The sequence below is a fragment of the Ylistrum balloti genome, unplaced genomic scaffold, assembly GCF_031769215.1.
Source record: "Ylistrum balloti isolate Yb309-2 unplaced genomic scaffold, AGI_CSIRO_Ybal_v1 Utg369630, whole genome shotgun sequence".
Lineage (NCBI taxonomy): Eukaryota > Metazoa > Mollusca > Bivalvia > Pectinida > Pectinidae > Ylistrum > Ylistrum balloti.
Genome location: NW_026781896.1, coordinates 1,817,484 through 1,841,824, shown reverse-complemented (window position 1 = coordinate 1,841,824; position 24,341 = coordinate 1,817,484). Strand labels below are relative to the sequence as shown.

At 36.2% G+C, this 24,341-nt stretch overlaps 1 protein-coding gene across 1 annotated transcript in view; it reads left to right on the top strand.

Moving 5' to 3' along the window:
- Positions 1-24,341, top strand: part of LOC132552352 (pleckstrin homology domain-containing family H member 1-like) — a 92,973-nt gene that overhangs the window by 20,524 nt on the left and 48,108 nt on the right. The window contains exons 9-23 of the mRNA XM_060216515.1: positions 36-175; positions 453-563; positions 1,179-1,265; positions 1,495-1,564; positions 2,088-2,176; positions 2,470-2,550; positions 4,790-4,957; positions 5,533-5,641; positions 5,934-6,046; positions 7,103-7,279; positions 10,494-10,714; positions 13,666-13,843; positions 14,301-14,456; positions 14,863-14,960; positions 23,214-23,355. Coding sequence (XP_060072498.1) covers positions 36-175; positions 453-563; positions 1,179-1,265; positions 1,495-1,564; positions 2,088-2,176; positions 2,470-2,550; positions 4,790-4,957; positions 5,533-5,641; positions 5,934-6,046; positions 7,103-7,279; positions 10,494-10,714; positions 13,666-13,843; positions 14,301-14,456; positions 14,863-14,960; positions 23,214-23,355 — 1,940 coding nt within the window. The remainder of the gene's footprint in view (positions 1-35; positions 176-452; positions 564-1,178; positions 1,266-1,494; positions 1,565-2,087; positions 2,177-2,469; positions 2,551-4,789; positions 4,958-5,532; positions 5,642-5,933; positions 6,047-7,102; positions 7,280-10,493; positions 10,715-13,665; positions 13,844-14,300; positions 14,457-14,862; positions 14,961-23,213; positions 23,356-24,341) is intronic.

Genomic DNA, 24,341 nt, shown 5'->3' with positions numbered 1-24,341 from the left:
TTTCACTACTTCCTGTTTACCTACTTCCTGTCCAGGTGTGTCCTGCCATTCCGCAGCCTCAGAAATATCATGTGACTATGCAGACCCTCCAGATGAGACCTCCAGTAAAAGTGACTCTGAAAACTCCGAGCCAGAACAGAAACTCCTCAAGTATGCCACAGACAATCAAAAACATGTAAGTACACCAGTAAAATCAACAAGATGTACGTTTGGCAGCTTTACCATTAACAATGGATAACTTAGATACCATTTATATATATGTTTGCAAAGGGACTTCAAACAAGAAAAAAAATTCTATTCATTTGTGGTTTAACAAAAATCCTAGCTGTGACTGGAAGATGATTTCCAAGAAATAGTCGGTATAACGTCATCTACAAAATTTCAAAAACTACCACTAGAAGCATAAATTGCTGATTAACAAAAGAGTAAAGTAGTGTGTTATTGACTTACAGGATACTCTAGAGAAGTTTGGTTACCTGTCCAAACTGGGCGGTAAAGTAAAGATGTGGAAGAGAAGGTGGTTTGTCTTGAGGAATGGAGAGCTCTTCTACTACAAGTCACAGGTATATTTGTATTTAAAATAATGGTCTTGAAAAAGAACCAACCTCAGTTGTATTCCATATCAAATTTGATTAAAAGAAAACAGCTTACTTATTAGTGCCCTAATTCAGTGGTATCAGACTTTCTGTCAATGGTATCAGACTTTCTGTCAATGGTATCTGGCTTTTCTGTCAATGGTATCAGGCTTTTTTGTCAATGGTATCAGACTTTCTGTCAATGGTATCAGGCTTTTTTGTCAATGGTATCAGACTTTCTGTCAATGGTATCAGACTTTTCTGTCAATGGTATCAGACTTCTCTGTCAATGGTATCAGACTTCTCTGTCAATGGTATCAGACTTCTCTGTCAATGGTATCAGACTTCTCTGTCAATGGTATCAGGCTTTTTTGTCAATGGTATCAGACTTTTTTGATCCCGTTTCTGAAAAATAATCATTGTGGTGGAAATCCACAAGAAATAAAGATTGCTTGGTAACATGAAGTGCATTGCAGGAAGAGCTAAAATTACTGTGGAATTTTAACTGTTTATCGTGGTGTAGATCTTGATAATGTGAAGGCTAAGATACTCAGGCATCGATTTTGTAGCTGATTGATTGTTCGGAACAATCCTGTGTTACAGCATGATGTGTTACGTAAGCCCCAAGGAACTCTCAAACTTGATGAGCAGACCCGCATCTCTCATGTCAAGGGAGAACTCACTTTCGAAGTAAGTCAACATATGCAACATTTTTGTCAAGTTTTCTCAAGTCAGGGGAGACAATTTCAATCTTAGAAAATAGTCAGAAAGAATTTGAAATGATTCCAACTTTTATCTTTACACTAAAGAAATTTGAGACATATGTAAGGATGAGAGCTATACTTTTAGAGGAAAAGTAAATTAAGTTTATTTTTTTTTTTTTTGGCTGCTGGAATTCAGATTTTTTTTTTTCTTCCAGATAACCAACTCCAAGAGGACACACTACTTCACAGCAGATACCCAGGCTGAAACTGAGAAGTGGATCAAAAGTAAGGACAACAAAAATCCAATGCTGTTCTCCTAATGGCTGAAAATTAATTGTTGGCGCACTATTTATCTCAAATTTCAGGGTATTAAATTACCTCAGTTGCCCAGAATTTCTAAGGAGTCCACCAGAGGTTTTCAGATGTAATCTGTAGCGTTAAACTCGTTTTCTGATTGTTTTGATTCTGTCCATTATCAATCTCCAGATATTGACCTCTGTCAATGCTTTAGAGATTGGACTCTGTCTGCAAGGCTTTATAGCTTGTATGTTTTAGGAAAACGTTTTAGCATGGGTCTGAGCTCTGTTAAAGGGGTTTAAAAATGTGTCTGCTATCATATTAAAGCACTTTAAAATTGACTGACGTGAGGCTGATATCAGATATGCTGTATACCATTCTTTGTCAAATATCTTGTACAATTTTGAATGATTCTGAGAGTTCTGACTGGCTTCAGTATTTGTCTGGGAATGATCTATTAATTTGTTAAGATTTTATATAACATCTATCTCCTTTTCGTGTTGCCTGGCAGTTTTACGAAAGTTCCTGAAACGTCAGGCTACCAGTTTCCTGCTTGACCACATGGAAACTAAGGCAGTGGTCAGGGGCTGGCTGACCAAGGTATGATAACAATACAGATCACTCTGCAGTCATTATGTTTTATGTTACACTGTGTTATAATCAAAATATGTCGAGTTGTAAATACATATTGTATAAATATAAGATAAAGATCAATTGTCCTGCATCCTGAGAAGTATGTCCATTCTAGTTATCTAAGGAAAGAAAATAACATTTATCTTACTGAGATTTGAAAGGCTTCGTATTGGAGTTTTATTTCACTCAAGAATATTTCATTACCTCTTAAAATGAATTTGTGGTGATACTAGTATAAATAAGAATGTTATACTTATCAGGTGAAACATGGGGCCACCCGCAAGTGTTGGTGTGTCCTCCTGGGGCACTACTTTCTCTACTACAAGACGGCCAAGGAAAAGGTGGGTACATCTTTATACGTATAAAGCTATAAGGCAGACTTAAGTGGCCTTTTCTATGTGAAAACTTAAGAGTAAGAATCAGTATAGGAAATACTTACATCAGTATGGGAAATACTAGAATCAGTATGGGAAACAGTATGGGAAATACTAGAATAAGTATGGGAAATACTAGAATCAGTATGGGAAATACTAGAATCAGTATGGGAAACAGTATGGGAAATACTAGAATCAGTATGGGAAACAGTATGGGAAATACTAGAATCAGTATGGGAAGCAGTATGGGAAATACTAGAATCAGTATGGGAAACAGTATGGGAAATAGTAGAATCAGTATGGGAAACAGTAGGGGAAATACTAGAATCAGTATGGGAAACAGTAGGGGAAATACTAGAATCAGTATGGGAAACAGTATGGGAAACACTAGAATCAGTATGGGAAACAGTATGGGAAACACTAGAATCAGTATGGGAAACAGTATGGGAAATACTAGAATAAGTATGGGAAACAGTATGGGAAATACTAGAATATGTATGGGAAACAGTATGGGAAATACTAGAACCAGTATGGGAAACAGTATGGGAAATACTAGAATCAGTATGGGAAACAGTATGGGAAATACTAGAATAAGTATGGGAAATACTAGAATCAGTATGGGAAATACTAGAATCAGTATGGGAAACAGTATTGGAAATACTAGAATCAGTATGGGAAACAGTATGGGAAATACTAGAATCAGTATGGGAAACAGTATGGGAAATACTAGAATCAGTATGGGAAACAGTATGGGAAATACTAGAATAAGTATGGGAAATACTAGAATTACTAGGAAAAATACTAATACAGTACATTGTACTACAGAAAGACTGTCAAAAGGAAATGTCACATTGCTATGTCAAAGGGGAATGTCAGACACTGCTATGCCAACAGGAAGTGGCATTAAGCATTGCAATGTCTATGGAAATATGTCAGGCACTGCTATGCCAATAGGAAATGACATCAAGCATTGCAATGTCTGTGGAAATATGTCAGGCACTGCTATGCCAATAGGAAATGACATCAAGCATTGCAATGTCTATGGAATATGTCAGGCACTGCTATGCAATAGGAAATGATACCAAACATTGCAATGTCTATGGAATATGTCAGGCACTGCTGTGCCAATAGGAAATGACATCAAGGATTGCGATGTCTATGGAAATATGTCTGGCACTGCTGTGCCAATAGGAAATGACATCAAGGATTGCGATGTCTATGGAAATATGTCTGGCACTGCTGTGCCAATAGGAAATGACATCAAGCATTGCAATGTCTATGGAAATATGCCAATAGGAAATGACATCAAGCATTGCGATGTCTATGGAAATATGCCAATAGGAAATGACATCAAGCATTGCAATGTCTATGGAAATATGCCAGTAGGAAATGATACCAAACATTGTGATGTCTATGGAAATATGTCTGGCACTGCTTTGCCAATAGGAAATGACATCAAGCATTGCGATGTCTATGGAAATATGCCAATAGGAAATGACATCAAACATTGCAATTTCTATGGAAATATGTCAGGCATTGCTATGCCAGTAGGAAATGACATCAAGCATTGCTATGTCTATGGAAATATGTCAGGCACTGCTTTGCCAGTAGGAAATGACATCAAACATTGCGATGTCTATGGAAATATGTCAGGCGTTGTATGCCAGTAGGAAATGACATCAAACATTGCGATGTCTATGGAAATATGGCAGGTGCTGCTATGCCAATAGGAAATGACATCAAGCATTGCAATGTCTATGGAAATATGTCAGGCACTGCTATGCCAATAGGAAATGACATCAAGCATTGCGATGTCTATGGAAATATGTCAGTAAGAAATGACATCAAGCATTGCGATGTCTATGGAAATATGTCAGTAGGAAATGACATCAAGCATTGCGATGTCTATGGAAATATGTCAGGCACTGCTATGCCAATAGGAAATGATATATAGTCAGAAGTTGTAAATCATCCTTTGACCAAATCGAGCTCTACCAGCCATGTGCTCACAAAAGTGTCCCTTACAAAAGACTAACCTTACAGTTGTTACAACAAAATTTAAACGAGTACGGAAAGATTGAATAAAATAATCATCTTTTATCACAAGTTTTTCAGGAAATACTGGATTCTGATATGTTAAATAGATTATATTTCAGATTTAAACAAGTATTCATACACAGCTTTTTATTCACATCATATGTTGCAGACACCTATCGGTCAAATCAACCTACAAAGTGCCAAGATAGAGGATGTAGATAATTCTGGTGACTCGGATGAAGAATGTGAGGTCACCATGACACCCAAACATGTGGTGGCTGTATGGCCACCCAACCAGGGACCAACCTACCTTATAGTGCCTAGTAAGCACGAAAAGGTAAACTTGTACTCCCGATGTCATACCTGACTCAACTCTTTTGGTAGAGTAAAACCATTTAAATGTCATGTCTCGTTTGTTATATAAAATTAAATGTGATATTATGTAGAATGTGACATTAACTGTTGTTTGTTTACTTTTTTAGCCCATCACCAGAATCTGGATATAAACTTATTGCCAAATCAAAGTGAACCAATTCTTATGAAAATTGTCTAATAGATACATGTATTTTGATTTCTCCTGTAAAAATAGTCCTTTAATTGATGTGGACAATGTCAAGGCTCAGAGAGCCCGATAAGGTGACACCACAGAATACTATGTGTTGTAATCTTCATTACAGTTAGGTCTCATTCTGATAAATGTCATGGCTGAAGTTTAGTTAACATGTTTTTGCTCCATCTATTAGAAATACTTTATTTTTACATACTCTGACCTTTATCATTACTAAATATTTTATCATGTTGATTTTGTTAAATGTCATTGTTAACATGCAGGGTGTCAAGTCTTTACCTATCAAGTTGTGTAATCCCTGAAATGAATATGATGATAAAATGTCTTTTTGTTTCGTACTCTAGGATTCGTGGCTGTACCACTTGACAGTGGCGGCAGGAGGGGGAATGGGCAATGTGGGCACAGAGTATGAACAACTCATTGCAAAAGTCATGGAGGTCGAAGGCGAAACTAGTAGGTCATAGAAAAGTTTTCGAGAAAAAAAAAAATAGAAAAAAAAATTTAGACTGAGAGAAAATAAAATTAAAGATTTGTTGATTTATTTATTTTTCATTCTTTGGAAACCAGTTGAACAAATATATACATTAAGTGGTTTTAGATTAATTAAACTTTTAAGTTTCATAAGTCTAAATGAAAAGTTTTTCTGCTAAAAATAAGATATTGAAATTGAATAAAATTGAAAATACAACTCCTGCATGCATAATATTGATCTTATTTACTCTCTTCTTGTTGTCTTTAATTACAGATTCAGTATATTGGAAACATCCCATGATGCTTCATTGCAAGGAACCAATCACAAGACCTCTAACTACTCTACCTTCAGAAGATCTACAACGCAAGGCAGCGGAAATGTTTAAAGTAAATTGTTGTTTTGTCATTTAAAAGCAAACAAGATTTAGAATCAGGAATTACTCAAAGTTATGTTAGTCCAGGAACATTTCAAATTTATGAATAAATTATTTCAGATGTTGTTAGTGTGATTTTCAGCTTCATTTTGACTTAGATTTGAAATGATTTTGATGTCAGATTTAAAACTTGAAATCTTTTAATTGAATATTTTGCAATATATTGCATATAATCGGCATATATGTGGATAGGAAAAAAGAATTGAAGCCTTCCAGTATGAGAAGGTACAGAGTCTTTTTACGAGTACCTGTCCATCGTGTGATTGTGACTGAAACAGATGGTCTAGAATATCATTTGCAATCATATACAGGATTGTTTTAAAATTGAAATAAAACTAAGATTCTTGTGGATTTAATTAGTCATACCTCTTAATACGAGTCACAATGATATCTTCTGAATTTTCATGGTTGCTTTTGAAGTCATAGCGGAAGTTTACAATAGCCTGTTGCATCCTGGGATAGATAGGTCATCAGGTTATAGGTCAAATACGACCGTCATGTTTGTTGACAATAAAATTTGCTTCATGTTAGTTACAATAAATGATATAAGACTAGAAGAGTTTTGTTAGCATGGAAGAGATTTGCTAATATTTAACAGTATAGACACTATTGGAGATATTGTTAAGTAAAGCATCTGTAATGACAGGCCATATATCTGTGCATAGACAATCTTTGCAGGCTCCCAAGCTATACAAATTCAATATTTGCTATTTTATGTTTTTGAAACAAATCAATAATATAAAGGATTATCTGTGTATAATTCATTTGCAAACTTATATAAAATGTTTCGCGGACCATCTTGATAAATTGTCTTCCGTTGTCTGTTATATCAACAAATTCTGGTCAACAAAACAGTTACCACATCCTAAGAAAGGCTGCAGCTTATATTCTGGTGTGGCTAATGTTTGGATCAAATAGCACAAAAATTGTTAAAAATTGGCTCTGCGGCTTAGAACCCAGAAAATATGGTATGCCATTCCTTTTTTTAAAAAGTTTGTATTCATTTCAGTGGATAGTGCAGTTCATTTACTCCCAGATTGATACCTCTCAGCTGGATTTCCATGTTGAACTTGCCCAGAGTATACTTGAACTCTGTGTTCGTCACCCACAGTTACAGAACGAACTGTACTGCCAGCTCATCAAACAGACCACTCCCCACCCTGTACAACACAAAACTACCATGCAGGTATGTATATGTTGATTTGGTCATGCCTGACAGTTCTTCTATATCTATTGTAGTCTGTTGTTGTGCAGCTCACTCCCTTGGTTGTTGTCAAATACTGTATTTTGTAAGTTGAAATATACTTTATTTACTTTCATCTTATTATTTGATCATCTGCTGACGTCACCCTCTGCTTATTGTCAGAAAGGTATGATCATATGCTCATTGTCAGAAAGGTATGATCACCTGTTCATCGTCAGAAAGGTATGATCACCTGTTCATTGTCAGAAAGGTATGATCACCTGCTCATTGTCAGAAAGGTATGATCACCTGTTCATTGTCAGAAAGGTATGATCATCTGCTCATTGTCAGAAAGGTATGATCATCTGCTCATTGTCAGAAAGGTATGATCACCTGTTCATTGTCAGAAAGGTATGATCATCTGCTCATTGTCAGAATGGTGTGATTATCTTCTCATTGTCAGAAAGGTATGATCACCTGTTCATTGTCAGAATGATGTGATCATCTGTTCATTGTCAGAAAGGTATGATCATCTGCTCATTGTCAGAATGGTGTGATTATCTTCTCATTGTCAGAAAGGTATGATCACCTGTTCATTGTCAGAATGATGTGATCATCTGTTCATTGTCAGAATGGTGTGATCATCTTCTCATTGTCAGAATGGTGTGATTATCTGCTCATTGTCAGAATGGTGTGATCATCTGTTCAATGTCAGAATGGTGTGATCATCTGTTCAATGTCAGAATGGTGTGATCATCTGTTCATTGTCAGAATGGTGTGATCATCTGTTCATTGTCAGAATGGTGTGATTATCTGTTCAATGTCAGAATGGTATGATCATCTGTTCAATGTCAGAATGGTGTGATCATCTGTTCATTGTCAGAATGGTGTGATCATCTTCTCATTGTCAGAATGGTGTGATCATCTGTTCATTGTCAGAATGGTGTGATCATCTGTTCAATGTCAGAATGGTGTGATCATCTGTTCAATGTCAGAATGGTGTGATCATCTGTTCATTGTCAGAATGGTGTGATCATCTGTTCATTGTCAGAATGGTGTGATCATCTGTTCAATGTCAGAATGGTGTGATCATCTGTTCATTGTCAGAATGATGTGATCATCTGTTCATTGTCAGAATGGTGTGGTTGTCTGCCCAGTGTCACAATGTTACAACTGTCTGCTCATGATCCATTTCTGAATTACCTTAATGTCTGGTCAGTATCCGATTGTCTGGTCAGTATCAGATTGTCTGGTCAGTATCCGATTGTCTAGTCAGTATCCGATTGTCTAGTCAGCATCAGATTGTCTGGTCAGTATCAGATTGTCTGGTCAGTATCAGATTGTCTGGTCAGTATCCGATTGTCTAGTCAGTATCAGATTGTCTGGTCAGTATCAGATTGTCTGGTCAGTATCAGATTGTCTGGTCAGTATCAGATTGTCTGGTCAGTATCCGATTGTCTGGTCAGTATCAGATTGTCTGGTCAGTATCAGATTGTCTGGTCAGTATCAGATTGTCTGGTCAGTATCAGATTGTCTGGTCAGCATCAGATTGTCTGGTCAGTATCAGATTGTCTGGTCAGATTGTTTGGTCAGTTTCAGATTGTCTGGTCAGTATCAGATTGTCTGGTCAGCATGAGATTGTCAGGTCAGATTGTCTGGTCAGTATCAGATTGTCTGGTCAGTATCAGATTGTCTGGTCAGTATCAGATTGTGGTCATCTTTTGACAGTCAAGGTGTTCCTGTTTGAAAGTTGTGATCATCATTGTGAGGTTGTGATAACATCTTATAATTTAAAAAGTTAACACTTTGACTGTGTGCCCAGAATTTGTCTGATAGCTGTAACCATCAGTTCTACACTAAGGTGATTGTCTGCTCTGTGGCATTACACTGTGACAACTTATACAATAATGTGAAAATGTTCTGACTGAATGGTATGTCTTGTCCAATGAAACGCCACATCAAACATCAATCACTATGGTTAGCAGCATTCTTTTTCCCACAACGAGTTGTTTAATGTTAAGTGGAAGATAAAAAGCCTACTAATGCTATACAGTACATTAAGTGGGTGTACAACATATAGGCTGATCGTCTGCTGGTTTATAAAGTATAGTTGTATCAGATTAGGCAAGAGCCTTTCATGCTAGTCAGCAGTCAACACTTATCAGTCAACTTTCACATTGATTTGTACAAGGAGATCATTGCCCTAGCCAGACTTTGTGACCATGCATTTTCATCCGTTATTGGACGTGGAGAAATCACGCTATCTTCACACTTTTCTTTCCTATGAGAGGCAGAATGTGCAGAGCAAATGTGACATTTCCATTTGTAGAATTACCATATTCATTTTAATTACTACATCTTACACATGAGAAGCCACCAGAGGATGAAGGCTAATTGATGTTGAGTGTGTGCCACTACATCAGGCCTCTTACACAGGGTTGGTACACAGGGGGACACGGGGTGATGATGGAGCAGAGCATTGACTAACTGTCGCATTAACCTCGAAAATTACAATATTGAATAAGCATCAATATTGATTACAAAATGTTTATGAGAACATGTTGACATTTCTTTAATTGTGTAAAAAGTGGCAATTGGCAATTACGAACCTCCTATAAAAATTCCTATTTTAAATTTAATAAAAAATATACTGCTTTTTAAATAGATGTTAATTTCTAAATTGTGAATATTGTTCGGTACATTTGAAATACCCAGGTAAATATTTGATCCTTAACCTTTTCCCTGGCAGATATATGACTGTAAGATGGTAATGGAAAATGCTTGGAATTCCTTTAAATGATAAATAGTTAAATCATTTAGCTGTGAAACTGACACAACCAGAAAACAAATGTTTCTATGTTGGAGATACCGCAGATTTGAATTTAAAAATCTTATATAAAACATTTCAAACATTGTAAAAAAACTTTCTTTTAGATGATGTACTTGATATACCTCTTCCTTGCCTTGAATTAACAAAGAGAAAAATACCATTGTTTACGTAGGCTTAAAGTTCATAATGATTAGTTGGTTCATGATGATGTTTCCGAGAGTGATAGATATCGAGATGTTATAGATGTAAAAAAATATTGATGACATAATCAAAGTTGATTTTCGTTTTGGACTTCCTGATATTAAATGAAATGAGGCAATAAACAGACGGAACACAATATGAAATCTATACATGTATGCAATAAATGTCCATATTTGTCTGTTTCAGAATTTACTACTGTGTGGCAAGCATTCCTGGTACCTGTGCCACGCAACACCTACCTCACCCACGAACTCTGTGGTGGATCTCTCAGACTCAAAACTTAACCCTGCTCATCATGTGTTCCTGCAGGGCTGGCAGCTCCTTGCTATGTGTGTCTCACTCTTCCTGCCTAAACAGAGCATCATGTGGCATCTTAAGGTCCACCTGCAACGTAACGCAGACCAAAAGTTAGTCATTTTCATTAACTCCCTCCCTGCCTACCCAACCTTAAATCAGAGTTACATCTTTACTCCCTCCCTGCCTACCCTACCTCAAATCAGAGTTACATCTTCTTTTCTCCCTCCCTGCCTACCTTACCTCAAATCAGAGTTACATCTTCTTTACTCCCTCCCTGCCTACCCTACCTCAAATCAGAGTTACATCTTCTTTACTCCCTCCCTGCCTACCCTACCTCAAATCAGAGTTACATCTTCTTTACTCCCTCCCTGCCTACCCTACCTCAAATCAGAGTTACATCTTCTTTACTCCCTCCCTGCCTACCCTACCTCAAATCAGAGTTACATCTTCTTTACTCCCTCCCTGCCTACCCTACCTCAAATCAGAGTTACATCTTCTTTACTCCCTCCCTGCCTACCCTACCTCAAATCAGAGTTACATCTTCTTTACTCCCTCCCTGCCTACCCTACCTCAAATCAGAGTTACATCTTCTTTACTCCCTCCCTGCCTACCCTACCTCAAATCAGAGTTACATCTTCTTTACTCCCTCCCTGCCTACCCTACCTCAAATCAGAGTTACATCTTCTTTACTCCCTCCCTGCCTACCCTACCTCAAATCAGAGTTAAATCTTCTTTACTCCCTCCCTGCCTACCCTACCTCAAATCAGAGTTACATCTTCTTTACTCCCTCCCTGCCTACCCTACCTCAAATCAGAGTTACATCTTCTTTACTCCCTCCCTGCCTACCCTACCTCAAATCAGAGTTACATCTTCTTTACTCCCTCCCTGCCTACCCTACCTCAAATCAGAGTTACATCTTCTTTACTCCCTCCCTCCCTGCCTACCCTACCTCAAATCAGAGTTACATCTTCTTTACTCCCTCCCTGCCTACCCTACCTCAAATCAGCGTTACATCTTCTTTACTCCCTCCCTGCCTACCCTACCTCAAATCAGAGTTACATCTTCTTTACTCCCTCCCTGCCTACCTTACCTCAAATCAGAGTTACATCTTCTTTACTCCCTCCCTGCCTACCTTACCTCAAATCAGAGTTACATCTTCTGTACTCCCTCCCTGCCTACCTTACCTCAAATCAGAGTTACATCTTCTTTACTCCTCCCTGCCTACCTTACCTCAAATCAGAGTTACATCTTCTTTACTCCCTCCCTGCCTACCCTACCTCAAATCAGATTACATCTTCTTTACTCCCTCCCTGCCTACCCTACCTCAAATCAGAGTTACATCTTCTTTACTCCCTCCCTGCCTACCTTACCTCAAATCAGAGTTACATCTTCTTTACTCCCTCCCTGCCTACCTTACCTCAAATCAGAGTTACATCTTCTTTACTCCCTCCCTGCCTACCTTACCTCAAATCAGAGTTACATCTTCTTTACTCCCTCCCTGCCTACCTTACCTCAAATCAGAGTTACATCTTCTTTACTCCCTCCCTGCCTACCCTACCTCAAATCAGAGTTACATCTTCTTTACTCCCTCCCTGCCTACCTTACCTCAAATCAGAGTTACATCTTCTTTACTCCCTCCCTGCCTACCTTACCTCAAATCAGAGTTACATCTTCTTTACTCCCTCCCTGCCTACCTTACCTCAAATCAGAGTTACATCTTCTTTACTCCCTCCCTGCCTACCTTACCTCAAATCAGAGTTACATCTTCTTTACTCCCTCCCTGCCTACCTTACCTCAAATCAGAGTTACATCTTCTTTACTCCCTCCCTGCCTACCTTACCTCAAATCAGAGTTACATCTTCTTTACTCCCTCCCTGCCTACCCTACCTCAAATCAGAGTTACATCTTCTTTACTCCCTCCCTGCCTACCTTACCTCAAATCAGAGTTACATCTTCTTTACTCCCTCCCTGCCTACCTTACCTCAAATCAGAGTTACATCTTCTTTACTCCCTCCCTGCCTACCCTACCTCAAATCAGAGTTACATCTTCTTTACTCCCTCCCTGCCTACCCTACCTCAAATCAGAGTTACATCTTCTTTACTCCCTCCCTCCCTGCCTACCCTACCTCAAATCAGAGTTACATCTTCTTTACTCCCTCACTGCCTACCCTACCTCAAATCAGCGTTACATCTTCTTTACTCCCTCCCTGCCTACCCTACCTCAAATCAGAGTTACATCTTCTTTACTCCCTCCCTGCCTACCTTACCTCAAATCAGAGTTACATCTTCTTTACTCCCTCCCTGCCTACCTTACCTCAAATCAGAGTTACATCTTCTTTACTCCCTCCCTGCCTACCTTACCTCAAATCAGAGTTACATCTTCTTTACTCCCTCCCTGCCTACCCTACCTCAAATCAGAGTTACATCTTCTTTACTCCCTCCCTGCCTACCCTACCTCAAATCAGAGTTACATCTTCTTTACTCCCTCCCTGCCTACCCTACCTCAAATCAGAGTTACATCTTCTTTACTCCCTCCCTGCCTACCCTACCTCAAATCAGAGTTACATCTTCTTTACTCCCTCCCTGCCTACCCTACCTCAAATCAGAGTTACATCTTCTTTACTCCCTCCCTGCCTACCCTACCTCAAATCAGAGTTACATCTTCTTTACTCCCTCCCTGCCTACCCTACCTCAAATCAGAGTTACATCTTCTTTACTCCCTCCCTGCCTCCTCTAGTGTACTCCCTCCCTGCCTTCTGTTCCTCAGATGAAAAGTTAGTATCTTTTATATACTCCCTCCCCACCCCATATAAAAAAAACAGTACATCTACTTTACTCCCTTCTGCTATTGAGTACACTCTTATCCTACTCTATGATTGCTTTTTTATTTTTTTTGTCAAAACAGAAACCATTGAAATCTGGGTATGTTCAATTGATACATATACTGTTGAGCTCATCTTCGATTGTGAAATGGATTTCTTTGTCAAAATAAATCTTTCCTGTATATGTTTATGTTATAAATCCACTTGGTAATAAAAACAATGCTTCTTTATGTGAACAGGTCAGAAATTGGGAAATATGCAATATTCTGTCAGCGAGCATTAGAGCGGACAGTTGTGAAGGGTGTTCGTGAGGTACGTCCATCACGTATGGAAGTGATGTCCATCCTGCTCCGACACCCCTTCCATCACTCTCAACCAATCAGTATTCCTGTTCACTTCCTCCACAACACATACCAGGTAAGAATGAGGTTCATGCAACCAAACAATGACCTCATACTGTGTTATTAAGGACCACTTGTTCCTCCTGATCTGATTGTATGTAAAAATGAAGTGTGTTATATATATGAAATGGACAGAAGATATTGAACATTTATTTACTGGGTGAACAGTCTCCTGTGTAGTCCATGACAACACTAACAATAAAATCTCTTGGCTTAAAATATTGATCAAATGCAGCAGGATAGTACAACTTTATAGTGTTTTTCCATGACCAACTGAAATACATATTCTGTTCATCCAGAATTGTGTAATAACAGGTATTTTCCAATCATGTGTCAGGTTAATGATCATATGTGATTTTCTCTTACATTTACATCAATATACTGAAGGATGGATTAACTATTGAAAATATATCGGAGCAATCAGACTTCATAGAATTAACTGCTAAAGAATATTCACTCTCTGTTTTACATAGGTGGTCAGCTTTGATGGGTCAACTACAGTCCAAGAGTTTCTGCTGACCCTAAGCAAAGCCATCAGTGTACGAGATGTGTGTCAGTCCGGATTCTCCTTGTGTACAGACGACCCCTGCAGCTCTGACACAGAACACTGTCTCCAATCCTCCATCAAGGTCAGTGTTGTAACCTTCACTTTATTTATAAAAATTCTCACCAGTCCCCAATTATGGTCACTGATGTGACCTTGACTTCATTTATATGGTAACTCTTTCTTCAGACCTCTATCTAGGTCAGTTAAGAGACAGTGACCTGCTTTTACAAAAACACTGTCTCCAGCTCTCCATCAAGGTGAATGATAGTACCTTGATTTTGTTTTAACATGTTTCCTTCAGACTGTACTACATGGAATTGGGATATATTATTAGCCTTTCTGATGCTGCAAATATTAATGTCCTTAAGAGTTACCTCTCTTGCACAAGTTCCCCAAGAAATGCAAACAAATGGATAAACCTTATATTATTTAGGCAAATGAAAAATTCCTTTATTTTGATGCAGAAATATTTCTATAATTCCTTTCAGATCTGTGATGTTATATCAAAATGGGAACAAAGCCACAAGGAATTTATCTCAGGGAAACAAGACAATGGGCGTACCATTCGACTTCTCTACAAAAACAGGTGAGTTAAGGCAAATTTACCTTACAGTTTCATGGTGTAATTCTCTACCCAAAGAACAGAAAACACTTGTAAATATTGTCCTAACAGCTGGACACTAACAGACAGGTGCTTGGGAACACATTCTGGCTTTTAGATGAGAGTAACTTCCCTTTGCCCACTGCTGCATTATAAAAGATTGATGTTATACAGTGATATTATCAGGCCTGGTGTGTTATATAATATGTGACTTTTATAGTCTAACAAGAAATGTGTGTTATTGATAGAACTGGTGCTGGTTTCAAGCGTTATGCAGGGCAATCTGACTACCGTTATGTGGCTGCACATGGATTTTGTTTACCAGCAACGACCCCAGGCCCGTGTTTGTAATTCCATGACTGTGAAATAGCACTGTGAAAAGATCATTCGCGTGTTTTTTCATTTTTTCTGCTTTCGTGTTTAATTCTCTCTAATTTTATCTGCATGCCTGCAACAGGACGGAGACATCTGTTCGTTCATCTGTCATGCAAATACTTTCTTGATTCAAGTTTATTTTTTTGGCCACAGTGTGATGTTGTTTGCTTATGCTTTTTCTTACAAAGAGATTAATTTACAGCAATTCTTTTTGTCTATCGAAAATCAATGTCATAATGGATACAACATATGCATTAAAGGCTATAAAAATTACATTATTTGTTGAACCATATCATATGAAATGTCTTGATTACTAACATTTCTCTATCAAAATATTAAGTCGATATTGCCACAAATTGTTTCATATAATCCAGGGTTTTTTCCACTCATTTGGGAATACTTTTTTATCTCATTTTATGAATAAAAATGATCAGTTGAGAGATGTTTCGGAATAAACTATATATTTTGGGACTTTGGCCATATTATGGAATACATCCAATCAGGATGAGGTTCTTATTTGGCCGCACAGAACCTCAAGAAAAGCTATGTAATCTCTTTGTATTGCCATGTTTTGTAAAATAAAGCTTGTCATAATGGCTGCTGGTTGTTAAGTAAAACCATCTATTGATTTTTCAGCATTATATCTTTATAAAAAGCATCAGTAAAACTTAGTAATCTGCAAAAGTGAATACTGCTGTTGTAGACTATTTAGCTAAGATATATGTTATATTAGTAATGTAGGTAGTTAACAGGATTTTAATATAATAGTAGTTTAATTGTCTATAAAATAGCAGTAAAACCTTGATTTACTGCTCTGTAATAGATTTTTTAGCAGACAGACTTTGATGTACTGCTATTGTGTGTTAGTTAGCAGAAATTCTTGAATAAGTAGAAAAAAACTTGAAATATTTGTACTGCTGTTGTATGGAAGATAGTAAAAAAAACCTTGAAATTCTGCTAATGTAGTAACCTTGATAATTATACAGCTATTGTGCATTAGCAGAAAAACCTTGGTATACTACTATTGTGTATAAGTTAACAGAAAAACCTTGATGTACTGCTATTGTGTATAAGTTAACAGAAAAACCTTGATGTACTGCTATTGTGTATAAGTTAACAGAAAAACCTTGATATACTGCTTTTCCCCATAGAAATATTGAAAGGAACCAGGAAAGTAGAAAATGAAATAGAAATGTTTCTTTCAGAATATTAAATGGCAAAAAAGAAAACATTTGTCAACTTTGGTTTGACATAATGGTTAATTTTTCATTGATACTACTGGGCTTCTGTCTTCACTTCCGTATCTATTCCATTTGTCTGTTATCCTTATTCTCTCCAAACATCTAATGTCATAATGCCAGATACCAAAAGTAGGTCACTGTGATTCAGTTGCATTAATTATCATTTTGCTAGAACCTTAAAAATATCTTAATTTGTTTTTATAAGGGCCCCACATCAAAGATGCAGGTGTCCTGCAGTAATCAGGTTGTGTGTCTGTACATCCAGTTTATTTTTGTTTCTTAACAATATCTCCTGTTCTGGTTGGCCAAATGCACTCAAATATCATCCAGTGCTTCCTCAAAGAAAGTGTTGGCTTAAGGATCTCATGTCAGGTGCAGAGGTCAAAGGTCAAATTCACCGTTACTTTAAACAGAAAATCATGATACATTATTTCCACATCTGTTTGGCTGATTCAGACTTATCTACAGTTTCTTGACTGAAAGCGTTTGTGTTGGATATTGCTGTTATGTTCAGAGGTTATAGGTGGAGGTCATGGATTAAACAGAAATATGAATATACATTAGAAAGTGTATCATATACATGTAAATACATATATCAATGTTAAAGGTAAATATCCTCTTATGGCAGTATGAAGCAAACTTGACTGAAATCAAATGAGAATTTGCCCAAGTACAGGTCAAGGTCAAGACATCAAAGCTTTAATTAGGTCAACTTTTACTGACTTCACTGGTAAAATTTTTGTTGTGTCATTATGAAGCAAAGTTGACCAGAAATAATGAAAAGTCATTCGACTTCAAGTCAAGGTCACCAAGTCAAAGATCAAGGTCAAATTCATGGTATTTTACAGGTTAGTAATTTAATATGACATTAAAGAGCAATGTTGATCAGAATCAAAATTATCTGACTTAAGGTCAAAGTAATAACTTCAAACATCAAAGTCAAACTTGGATATTTTACAGGTAGACATATCTGTGATTTAACACTATGAAGCAAAATTGATCAAAACATATAAAAAAAGTACCTGTTCAAAAGTCAAGGTCAAAGGGTTTGGCATCAAGGTCACATTTATTACATAGTTAATTGGAAAATTAGATTAACCTTATGAACGAGGATGATCAAAATGAAACAAATGAGTGAAGGATAACTTGCATGTCAATTTCAACAAAATTCTATATCTATAGATTTCAGATATAGCAAATCAAAGCTGATTTGTATCAAATGAAGAGACTGTACACAACAGGAGGATATAACAGATAAGAATCTCAGTTAGAGGCTGACCATCCCATCATGCAACACAAACATTTTTCTTAGTTCACAGTTTCAGTTCTAATGCCTTTTAACATGTAAGCAATAATTCTTCATCAACATCACCTTTCGGGTAAACTCAGGTTTAGAGTTGGACATATTTTGTATGCAGATACATTTTTGGATGAAGGAGTGTTACACACTGACTCCTGAACCTTAAACTTAATCTTAACCACTCAGGCTCTGAAACACATGTGATACAGTGATCTGAAAATATCTGAAGGAAGAAAATCAGCAAACATCATTTGGTTGTAATAATACAATTCAGTCATCAGGAAAATGGTTTTAACATATATATATACATATCTGATATAAAATTTCTATATTCATAACTGATGAGTATCATCTGATCAAATATTTCCTGTTGAAGGGATTTTCTATTTCCTCTCCCAGGAGATCATCTTATTAAGTGCCTGACAATCAAAGATTTTTTTTTCTTAATCAATTTTATATTTGCATTATTATATCATCTCTACGTCTTTAAAAGTTCTGTCAGTATGTTTTTACAACATGTACCTCCGGAATATTGTTTGATTCTGAATTTATCCAGTGTGTTTATGTGTAGGTTTTGTAATGCTTTATATGATGTGAATTTGATAGTCCCAACAAGCCAGCCAATAACTATGGAGTTCTGTCATCAGTGCAGATTTAAGCATCATCAGTGAACAGCACAGCTTCCTATGTTACTTCCTTGTCAGAAAGTCCCCGTCAAAACACTGCTCATATTCTTCCATATGCAGCGAATGCTGATTTTTTACAAGACAGTCTGTTATCTTTAATTTCATTCTGTCAGCTACTAATTGGCCATCACTGAAGTTGACTGACATTACGGCAAATTTCTAAAACATGGATTGATTGTTGGAATGTAGAAATCCACATCTATAAACAGCTTTTCCGTTGTAGCATGGTCATCACTGTCATAAATGATATGGATGTATACAAATTGGTAACATTTGATGGTTGTATTTAATATCCTAAGGGCTCAATAGATTTTTATATTTAGCAAATAGATTGGCAATCAACAAGGTGATGAAGATGGATATCAATTGTACAGAACAGTTTTATTTACAGCAAATTCATCTTTAAATGTATCATCAATATTTGGATGGAAAGCATATTACAGGCACAAAGGTGTGGCTGTCAGGTACCACAGGCTTCTGAGCAGAGCTTTCAGAAGTCTAGGGTTTGGAAATTCAAAAACCTGGACTGAATTTTATATATATATATATATATATATAGATAAAAATGATTTTTGACAAAAGAAGAAAGACCTGAAGATCTAATACAGTGAAAGCACTAGTGCAAAATGTAACGTCTTTCTTCTTTTGTCAAAAATCATTTTTATTTATAATTTACTCGCATTTCGTCAAATCAAGTTTTTTCTATATATAGATATATAGACTTGGTGTAAACATTGCTATGATGCATCCTACTTTTATTTGATTTTCTCATGGCTGAATTTGATGATACCAAAATATTTATTTTCATTCATTGAAACTGAGTGTAGTTGCCAAGATATACATTGGTAGAATAGAAGTTGTTATGCCGTGATCAGTAGAATATTAGAGTGTGACATTACATTGACTACATGGTCACTTTCATTGGACAAATGACCGGTGCGAAGGGTATACTAGCACTGATGTACATAGTGTAGGAGAAGGAATCAACCAATTATTTTAGCTGTCCTATAATCCTATGATCACTAAGGTAGAAAATAGTTTGACGAGATGGTAAAAAGATTATAGAAAAATCAGATGTTTACTAATTACTGATCTGGGCAAGTTTTTTGCCTTCTTTGGATTCCACATCTTTCTGGTGTTCTTGAAGTCTTATCACAAATCTGCTGCCCATTTCTTTGATATGTGATGCATCACAGTTCTCTTTGGGTGTTTTATCCAGAACATCTCAGTTAGTCTTGTGAGGTTTCATAACTGTTGGAATACCATGACCAAGGCAAATCGTGTGAATGGTTTCTGAAAGGCTTTTGATGTAAGGATGGACTATTTATACTTTCATTTGGTTCTTTTTCTTGGTATTTTGTCTCTTACTTTCAAAAGAAAATGTTTTAAAAGTTGAAAAAAGATTTGGCTATACAAGTAATTTTCTTGGTACCAGAGTTAAAGTTTACTGTGGTAAAATGTGTATTGTTATAATATTAAAACTGTACAGAAAAATTGTCTATGTAATAATACTATACACATCAACAGAACGTTGTCTATATAACACCACACCAACATTATATCATCTATTGTCTGCGAGACAACACAGTAAAGGAGGTAAAAAGCCTGTGTAACCAATCAGCCAATTAATAATTGAATTAAACTTTGGATTTACTTCAACACAGCATGACTTTTTGTTCACTTTGCCCTCAAATGTTTGTACCTTGTACCAGGAAGATGTAATTATGAATATATATATGTAATATTAGTTGGCAAATACTATGATCTTTTTAGGCTTTGACATTTTCATAATTATATAAGCTCTGAATGGTCGACTATCATCATTTGTAAGATTCATCACATCATACCATAATTTGTAGGTTTAAATGTATTTTTTAGTCTTCCCAAAAGTGCTTAAAGCTAACTGAAGGTGCTTTGGACCAAAGCCCTAAAAAGTTATGTGGTTTTGTCATTTCATTCTATTCTCAAGGTATCAATTCTTCACAATTTTATTGGACCTCTCTTAAGTTAAACTAAGCATCAGGAAGTTGTGTGATTATGTATATGTATAATCTATGGCAGCTCCCACCAGAGAACATATACCTTGTTTTGTGAGGATATCACCATTAGCAGCTGTAATTTATCTTATAATTACCTCCAATTTAACTTTTCAATTTAAAGATATATCAGCTGAAGGTTGTTTTATATCAGCTAACAGTTCATTACCTTATGATTCAGCATTGTTTCCACAACTTTTGAACCTCATTATTTCAAACTTATATAACTCGAAGACCCCGTTTAATTTGAAGTATACTGTCTTTTCTGGCCAAATTTCACAATAAACGTTCAAACTTGCTTAAATTGACTAACGAGGTTTGACTTTATTTTGACAGAAAAAGTTTACAAAGAAATTCAACCAAATACATGCCTCCTAGAAATGATCAATTCTAAAAAATTGAAGAAATTGAAGAAAGGCAAGCTTACCTTAAACCTGTATATGGTGTTTAGATCTGAGTACTGTGTATGGAAAGTGTTACTGTAGCTCAGTTCATTATTTGTCTGTTAGCGTCTCAAGTCTCACAACTATTAGGCAATCATATCTGCATGCTTAGAAAAGACTTAATGGAGAAAAAATTGAATAACATACTTCAGTGTGCTAAAGAAACCTGTTTGAATTTCCAATAGGAAATTCCATGTTGATATTGCTTGTGTTGATGTATTTATCAGATTTCTAATGCCGATCTCCTTTCCGGGGAAGTGTTTGTCATATGATTCAGATTTCTAAGTTTATTTAAGGAAACCCTACACGTTATTCTGAGACGTTTTCTCAATACACCACTAAAACCCTCGCATTATCAGATTGGATCTATACAGATACATTATTATATTAGACCGAATGGTTGGCACAACTGAACATTACAACAGTGCTGATGTAAAACCATGTCTCCAGACTACAGAACCCTAATACTATATTTTATTTGATTATTTCTTTTAGATTTGCAGTATAACAAAATCAGAATTTAAAGAGATGAAAAAATGTGATTATAGTTCACTTGTTATCGAAGAAATGTGTGATATTGATAGGTGCAGATTTAGCTTGCACTACTATATAATGGTGATACAGCTTTCTCTTTAGATTTGTGTATGACTCAGTTGAATCATTTTTAGCCTAGTTTCAAGCTGCAGAATGATAAGAGATAATATTCTTATTTCCAGTTCAGCTAGCATGCTAGAAGCCATGACAGTTTGTACATAAGCGCTCTGTATGTCTTTCGTTTAAAAATATTTTTGAAATATGGAAGGTTTGTACCCACTACGCCTTCTTTACTTGACTGCCAGTTTATCAATTTGGTGTTTTGGGTGTTTCCAGTCAGCTTACAATATTTTGATCTATAGCAAATTTGCTTTATCATCAAACATATGAAATGACTGTCTGGTTTAATTCCTGTCACTTTGAGAATGAAATCTGTAACAAAAAAAATAGATTGAGAAGTCACATTGGTAGGAACCATAACAATAATAATATATTAGATATAATTACCATATTATACCTATCAAGCACTGATTACACTAGAAATTTTTTAAAAGCTTGGCAGGGCACTTAATAAGATATGACTGTTTTGAAGAGATGAGAACTGTTTCATAATCATGGTTGTAAAGCTGTTTATGTAATTTTCAATAATGATTATCAGCACTTTTCAGTTGTTGGGGAGGAGGCAGGAGCAGAAAGTTGCTTATCAAATGGCTGACTGAAAAAACCATATCGAATGTGCACACTGGTGAATAGCAAAATGTTCAGGATGTTTTGTTATACAGGAACAGAGATGCTTAATGTGTCAAATACGGTAATGTTCACATCCTGTAATAAGCCCATAGAGTATACTCTTGTAAACTTGGGTGGGCTTATTATGGGATAGTACATTATCGGTAATGGGACTGAAGAGATATAGTTTAGTGACCTGTGTAATTCTGTGACAGTAGTTACCTCAGGCTAAGTTTTGAGTAAAGTCACTTGATATAACAATTTCCTAGAGACAGGTTTAACAACACTTCTTCATGTTCGATATCTGATGCCACAACCTGATTTATTTGTGATATCTGATGCCACAACCTGATTTATTTGTGATATCTGATGCCACAACCTGATTAATTTGTGATATCTGATGCCACAACCTGATTTATTTGTGATATCTGATGTCACAACCTGATTTATTTGTAATATCTGATGCCACAACCTGATTAATTTGTGATATCTGATGCCACAACCTGATTTATTTGTGATATCTGTTGCCACAACCTGATTATACAGCCACAACCTGAATTATTTGTTATACCTGTTGCCACAACCTGATTTATTTGTGATATCTGTTGCCACAACCTGATTTATTTGTGATATATGTTGCCACAACTTGATTATATAGCTACAACCTGAATTATTTGTGATACCTGTTGCCACAACCTGATTTATTTGTGATACCTGTTGCCACAACCTGATTTATTTGTGATATATGTTGCCACAACTTGATTATATAGCTACAACCTGAATTATTTGTGATACCTGTTGCCACAACCTGATTTATTTGTGATATCTGATGCCACAACCTGATTTATTTGTGATATCTGATGCCACAACCTGATTTATTTGTTGTTTTTTCAGGTTGTATTTCAAGTCGTCCAGTTCTGCAGAAACGGAAAAAGAGAAATTACTTCTGACGTATCAGGTGAATGATGAGATTATCCACGGCCGATTTCCTCTCAATAAAGACTTGGCATTGGAGCTGGCTTCTCTCATGGCACAGGTAAGTGTAATCATTGATTCTCTGTCAGTAAATGACTGCCTCTCATGGCACAGGTAGGTCTGTAGGTATAGATGTAACCCTTGTAAATTGAATATACCACTCGGAAGAGAACTGGATTGGTTGATACATAATCAAGCAGAGGCATTAAAATGAATAATGACCTCTCTTACATAGATATCCATACAGATGTCACAATCACAGCACAAAAGTGTCATTATGAATGTGCCAATATACCACTCGGCTAAAGAACTTCTCTTTAGCATTGGTTGAGCGTCAGACTAGTAAGCACATAATCATGTGTCACAATCAAAACACAAAAGTGTCATTATGAATGAGCCAACTTCTGTGTAGCTTGGTAAAAAATGGCTTGCAAATATCACAGACTGAAAATTAAACAGAAAACTTCATTTTTGAATATCAAGCCTCAAGGCATTGTAGATTTAGAGAATTTTTAAAAAATTGGTTTCATAAAATTTCCAATTTAAACTTTGACCCCTACCAAAAACTGGAAGTTGAGATTTTAAAATAAAAAGGTTTCCTCAGAAATGTCTATTTATCTTACATAACATATCCAAAGATGAATTCAATACATTTAGCTATTAATGAGAAATTGCAATTAGCTATAAAATTTTGTTTTTCCAGTGACGGTGAAAAATTCACACAATGGTAGAGAACGTGTTGAGAAACCTTTCCCTTAACAAACCAAATATAAGCAATGATATGTTTATAGTTTTGCCAAAAGATCAAGGGAAAATGAGAGAAGGACATGTTGCTAAACATATATCTCAACACAATATTACAAAAAATTCATCACTAGGTCATGAGGTGAAGAGGTCAAATTCCAGGACAGCCGCAATATTTGTTTACAATGTTTGCAGCTTTGATGCAGCTTACATAAACATTTTACAGGATTATTGGAACTTTATCAACATGTTATAGACAAAAGTAACATTTGACAAAACAGACACTGTTGGAGAGGTTGTAAT